The sequence below is a fragment of the Microcaecilia unicolor genome, chromosome 1 (genome assembly GCF_901765095.1).
Source record: "Microcaecilia unicolor chromosome 1, aMicUni1.1, whole genome shotgun sequence".
In the NCBI taxonomy this organism is placed as follows: Eukaryota; Metazoa; Chordata; class Amphibia; order Gymnophiona; family Siphonopidae; genus Microcaecilia; species Microcaecilia unicolor.
Genome location: NC_044031.1, coordinates 40149384 through 40155815, shown reverse-complemented (window position 1 = coordinate 40155815; position 6432 = coordinate 40149384). Strand labels below are relative to the sequence as shown.

The 6432-nt window shown below is 44.2% G+C and overlaps 1 protein-coding gene across 2 annotated transcripts in view; it reads left to right on the top strand.

The window, feature by feature from the left end:
* Positions 1-371: 371 nt before the first annotated feature.
* LOC115465430 (zinc finger protein 585A-like) overlaps positions 372-6432 on the top strand; it is a 47847-nt gene continuing 41786 nt past the window's right edge. For both annotated transcript variants that reach the window (XM_030195893.1, XM_030195884.1), the window contains exon 1: positions 372-639. In XM_030195893.1, the coding sequence (XP_030051753.1) occupies positions 616-639 (24 nt within the window). In that variant the 5' untranslated portion in view covers positions 372-615. The remainder of the gene's footprint in view (positions 640-6432) is intronic.

The following is a 6432-nucleotide window of genomic DNA, read 5'->3' as shown; positions in this document are numbered from 1 at the left end:
AAGGGAAAAAAAAAAGGTCCTCGAGTTGGGGGAGGGGGATCATCTGCCCAGAAGAATCCATCAGCAGTAGGGATGCTTTCTAGCCACTGAGGAGAAAGGCCTTCATTGGCCTTGGCGGCGCTGGAACATGTAGTCTTCAAGCCCTGTAGTAGTGAGCTGGCAGGGCCAGCGCTTTCCAGGAAGGACTACAACTCCCAGTAATGCTTTGTGCCTGCCAAAAAGGAGGGGGTGAGTGTAGTCGCTGTTTGATCCTCTGTATGATGGATTGTGTGAACAGTTTAAAAAAAAAAAAAAACCCACACCACACCAAAACAACCCCCCCAGCCGAAATATCCAGTGCCTTCCAACCCCTCTCCCCGCTGTGTTTTCTCCTCAACCCACCTCAAAGCCAGCCCCTTCCCCCTGGGCTAGATCGCCCCTCCTTTACTATCTGTGATCACAGAGGATATAGACAGTAGGAGTGAAGGGGGTTAAAAAAAAAATTAAAAAAAGCACAAAATAGGTTGGGGCTGGAATTGGAAAAGAGAACAGTAGCAGGCGAGCCCTGGATGGGGAGAGGGGGACGATGCAGCCGAGGATCCCCTGAAGCCAGGGGGCGAGGGAAGGAGACATAAAATGCCAGTGGAGGTTTTTGCAAAGGTAGGAGGGGATGGGGGGGGGAGGTTTGCTGCTGTGCTGTAGCGGTGGCTGAACTGGGGAGATGGTAGAGGATAGCGTGCAGGCGGGATGGGAATGCACTAAAGGAGCTTCTGAGTTCCTGGGGAAAGGGCTTTTGCTGATGAAAACTTCAGTCATTTTGAACATAAGAAAGGGAGAGGCGTAAAATTTCGCCATAGCCTCAAGGAAGAAATATAAGGGGAGAAATTAATTTGTGTAATACGTGTTTTCTTATTGCTAGTTATTTATAAAAATCCGATTTGTACGGCTGCTGCTCGTATGGGGAGAGGGGGAAGGAAATGAAGGGGTTGTTTGGTGGGATAGCACTTGTCTTTAAAACAATTAATAAAGAAAACTCGTAGTTCCAAAAGGTTTGGGTTGGATTAAATTCAGTGAGGGGAAGAGGTGTGGTTTCTGCTTCAAAAGAAGGACCTTTAAATTCAGCTTGTTCCTGTAATTGTTTCCCCCTCTAGAAGGGATGGCCTGTTAACTTCATCACCCTCATTCATATACCACACCAAACAGGTCATATTTATCTGCTCAGCCCATCTAGCAGGAATAGTCTGTTTAATGTCAGCAAAGTATTGGTGTACAGAACTTGATTTCATAAGAGCACAGGGCAGGCAGTTTTGCTGTGAATGCATGGTGTGCCTTTCTGACAAACAGGAACCAAATGAGCTTTACAGTTGTGGTGCTTTAGGGAAGATGCATGCAGCCAACTCTGAGGTGGAAAGCTGCAGGGCCGCTTCCAGAAGAAGCATGCTACTATCATCTTGGCCCACCCAATTACAGCAAGTCAAGAAAAGTACAGTGATTGTGCCAGAGGTTGACTAGAGTTTCAGATTCAGAACCAAAGCTTTGCACAAGGCTGCTTCTAGAATATGAATTGGCATCTTAAGGTTTGGGCTGCAAGCTGATGTACCGTGTTGAACTTGCTTGTAGGCTTTTATGCAGCATTGATGTTTACTTAATATTTTTTTAAACTTTTATTTTCTTGTATACTGCTTTGTTGCTATAATAGTGAAAGGCAGTATAACAAGCTTGTCTATTGCATCATTACCTCAGAATGAACCAGTGATGTGCCAGTGTGAGTGTGGTCATTTCCTTAAGGCATGAAAGCTATGTATAAATCTAAAATAGTGACTTCCTGAGACTTTTCACAGGAGCAGGATGAAAAGGGTCTGCTTTGGAAATAACCAACCAAACGTGGAGGACAGAGCCCCCTGTTTATGCGGGATGTGGATAGAGTTGCCAGCTTATGCCTTTTATCTATGGCAGAGGTTCTCAACCTTTCTTCTGTTGTGACACACTTAACGGACAATGTTCACGTATGTGACACACTGAGCAGTAAAATTCACAACTGAACAAAAAAATTAAGGGGGTCGATACTCAGGCAGCAACACTTGGCATTCTACTGACTGCTGCAAGCATCATGCCTGTTAATTCAATGCCGGACCATGTCTGGGCTTTGGCATTGAATTTCCAGGTTTCCGGAGCCAAATACGCCAGTTAAGTACGATATTCAGTACTAAACTGGCTGTGGGGTACCACATATAGGACTGACTTTTATGCAGTCTTATTTATGCGGTGACCTTGGCAGACTCCACCACTGGAACACTCCCAAAATAGCCTGTTTTGCTTTAACTGCTAACCGGACATATTACCGAGTTTATTAAGAGCTTATATCCCGTCCCATCAAAAATGTCTGAATGGCTTACAATAAAATGAATAAAAATGTGAAAAGTGTATTAAGAAGTGACTGTGAGGGAAAAAGGAAGGAACTACAATTGTAATAGAAAAGAGGAAGAGAGGGAAACGTGGCTGTATGCATCCAAACATTAAGAGAGTGGAGGAGTGGCCTAGTGGTGAGGGTGGTGGACTTTGGTCCTGAGGAACTGAGTTCGATTCCCACTCCAGGCACAGGCAGCTCCTTGTGACTCTGGGCAAGTCACTTAACCCTCCATTACTCCAGGTACAAATAAGTACCTGTATATAATATGTAAGCCGCATTGAGCCTGCCATGAGTGGGAAAGCACGGGGTACAAATATAACAACAACAAAAAAAAGTTTTCAAATCTGCCTTAAATTTGGTTAGAGAAGGTGACAATTGCAGATGAGATGGTAATTTATTCCATAGATCAGGACCTTGGACCATGAAAATAGACTGTCTTGTAGTGTCCAAACGAATTTTGTGAAAATATGGAATTACCAATTGATTTTGTTGGGCTGATTAAAGTGTTCCTAAGAGATAGTACAGGGTTACAAGGTGAGAGGGATAAGATGGTTCACCTGAGGACTGGATTTTGTAAACAAGGAGCAGTATTTTGTAAATTATAGGATGGATCAGGGGCAATCAATGTGCTTCTTTTAGAAACGGTATAACATGAGGAAACGCTGAAGCATCTAGGGCTCTTCAGCTTGGAGTAAAGACGGCTGAGGGGAGATATAGAGGTCTATAAAATAATGAGTGGAGTGGAATGGGTAGACGTGAATCGTTTGTTTACTCTTTCCAAAAATACTAGGACTAGGGAGCATGCGATGAAGTTACAAAGTAGTAAATTTAATACGAATTGGAGAAAATGTTTCTTCACTCAACGTGTAATTAAACTCTGGAATTCGTTAAACTCTGGAATGTGGTAAAGCTGGTTAGCTTAGCGGGGTTTAAAAAGCTCCAAATGGCATCCTAAAGTAAAAGTCCATAAGACCATTATTAAATTGACTTGGGGAAAATCCACTGGTTATTTCTGAGATAAGCAGCATAAAATGTATTGAACGTTTTTGGGATCTTGCCAGGTATTTGTGAACTGGCCACTGTTGGAAGCAGGATGCTGGGCATGATGGACCTTTGGTCTGCCCCAGTGTGACAATACTTATGTACATATCTATGATGTCCAGTAATAACTTTGATAAAGGTACTAATTGGTAAGCCCCGAACATACAATTTAACTGAGCAAGAGCCATTGCTTTGAATATCAACCCCTAAATATTTCATTGTTGACAGTTAATATGAATTTGCCTACAGTGTAGTAAATTTAAAACAAATCGGAGAAAAATTTTCTTCACCCAACGTGCAATTAAACTCTGGAATTTGTTGCCGGAGAAAGTGGTGAAGGCGGTTAGCTTAGCAGAGTTTAAAAAGGGGTTGGACGGTTTCCTAAAGGACAAGTCCATAAACCGCTACTAAACGGACTTGGAAAAATCCAAAATTCCAGGAATAGCATGTATAGAATGTTTGTACATTTGGGAAGCTTGCCAGGTGCCCTTGGCCTGGATTGGCCGCTGTCATGGACAGGATGCTGGGCTCGATGGACCCTTGGTCTTTTCCCAGTATGGCATTACTTATGTACTTATATAATCCCATATTTAAAAAAACAAAACCTGTATGCAGCACATCAGTCTCAGATTTCTCACTTGTCATACAGATCAAATGTATGTTCAAATTCTGGCATCACCTTAACAACAGCAACACAAAATCTCTCTTCTTCCAGATATTGTGAAGCAACACAAAAATCTGCAACTATGATACTCAGCCACCATACAGCAAACAGAACCTCTGGATGGCGGAGATGCAATGTTTCCAGTTGGACCTAGTTCCAGGCTGGAGATTTTGGGACAGTGCTGGATTTCTGACCACCCCCATCCTGGTGCATTATGGGATCTGCAACACTGATTTCAGTGGGCAGGATCAGGCACTACAAATCCCACACTGCTTTGGGATGTGAGTTCAAAGCCAGGACTGCCCCAAAATCTCCAGCACTGAACTGAGTAACTTGGCATCTCTGATCTAAGTTATACCCCATTCCATGCTGCTTGTAGTTCTGTTTTTTTTCTGTTGCATTCCTTCCCAGACATTTAGGGCTGCCAATAGGGTCAGGCTTTAAGATATCTGCAGTGAATATGCATGAGAGATTTGCATGGCTACTGCCTTCATTTCAGAATCTCCTGAAAGCTTGACCTGTTGGCAGCCCTCAAGGACTGGAAGGGAAGAAGAGCAAGGCCCTAATAAAAGCAAGATTACAGATCTTTGCTTGCAGTGTGGTAAAACCAGGCCTGGGTGAGCCTGTCCTAACCATATGGACCCAGATGGCAACCTTTAGGACCTGAGGAGATTAGCCACAGTGTGTGTTGGGTTAGGTGTTTTTAGAGGGGAAGCAGAATCAGCTTTAGCACTTGCAGGGCCCCATTTGGACTAGGTTGATGGAGCCCACCCCCTGCCCACCCAGTTCGGCATTCCCCCCACCCCCCCACTTCTGTTAATTCCCTGTCTACCTTAAAATTTGTCTGTCTTCATCTTTAGATGTGTCCGGCAGCACTTGACATACACTGCCATTGACCTATGCCGCCCATGCAGAAACGGGAAGTTACATCAGAGAGGGTGGGATGGGTCAGAGGGAAGGCTCTGGAAAGGGCTGCCGCTGCCTGCGACATCCAGAGACAGAGAGACAAATTTTAAGGTAGATGAAGGATTGAGAGGGAGATGCCTCTGGGTAGAGAAGAATAGCAGTAGTGGCTAAGGGATCCAGGGGGAAGGGAATGCTTCCTCTTGCCCCTCTCCCTATGCCTGTGGGGGGGCCCTATGCAACCACTGCTGTCCCTCTGCTTAAGGCCTGCCGTGAGAAGAAGGCCAACAATAATGGTCATACAATGACTTGTTAGAAAGTGCTGATCTGGAGTTAGAAAGTGCTGATCTGGAGTGGGAAGCGGAAGTCCAGTTTCTGACTGTGGTGAGATTATTATCAGGTACAGAAATATGTTAAGACATGAGGTCAGAATCAGGCTATTCCCCCCCCCCCCCCCCCCCCCCCCCCCCCCCACACACACACACACACACACACACCAGGGAGGAGGAAATCAGTCATGGGCACCCTCAGCCTTGCCAAGAGGTGTCTAAGTTGTGCCATGTATAAAGAGGAACTATGATCTGTGACCATCTGGCCAAAGTGTTAATTGCTGCCTCTCAGGTGGGGGATATGTGAAAGGGTAAAATGCAGTTATTTAATTCAGTGAAGCACTTGTATTTTGCTTAGCCCAACAAGTACAAAATGGTTTACCAATAGTAATAAAACTAATTTTTCATACATTACATAAAATAAAACGAAAAAGATCCAATATTACCAATACATTAAAATGTCATTAACATTGTAAGGATACCACAGAGGTTTTTTTTTTTTTTTTTTAAAGCTGCTCCTTATGAATCTGGCACAGGTGTTAAAATTGAAAACCAAACAGAAGACAAGGTTTCTAGCTAAAAAGTTGTAAAACAAATGTAGAATATTAAAGAATTGCACAGGGAGAGGCTTGGGGGGGGGTCTTGCTTTATGATGGGCTGTCAACCTTGTTGTCAGGACACACTTAGCCAGTCAGGATTTCAGGACATCCAAAATGAATATGCATAAGAGACATTTGCATAGAATGAAGGTAGCCCAGGGGTAGGCAACTCCGGTCCTCGAGAGCCGCAGGCAGGTCAGGTTTTCAGGATATCCACAATGAATATGCAGGAGATAGATTTGCAAGCACTGCCTCCATGGTATGCAAATCTATCTCCTGCATATTCATTGTGGATATCCTGAAAACCTGACCTGCCTGCGGCTCTCGAGGACCGGAGTTGCCTACCACTGAGGTAGTGCATGCATATGTATGTCATGCATATTTATTGTGGCTGTCTTGAAAACTGGACTGGCTAGGTGTGTTCGTGGGACAGGGTTGAGATTACCCCTGCTTTCTGATAAAGACTGAGTTTCACTAACCTAAACCAGTGCTTCTCAAGTCCAGTCC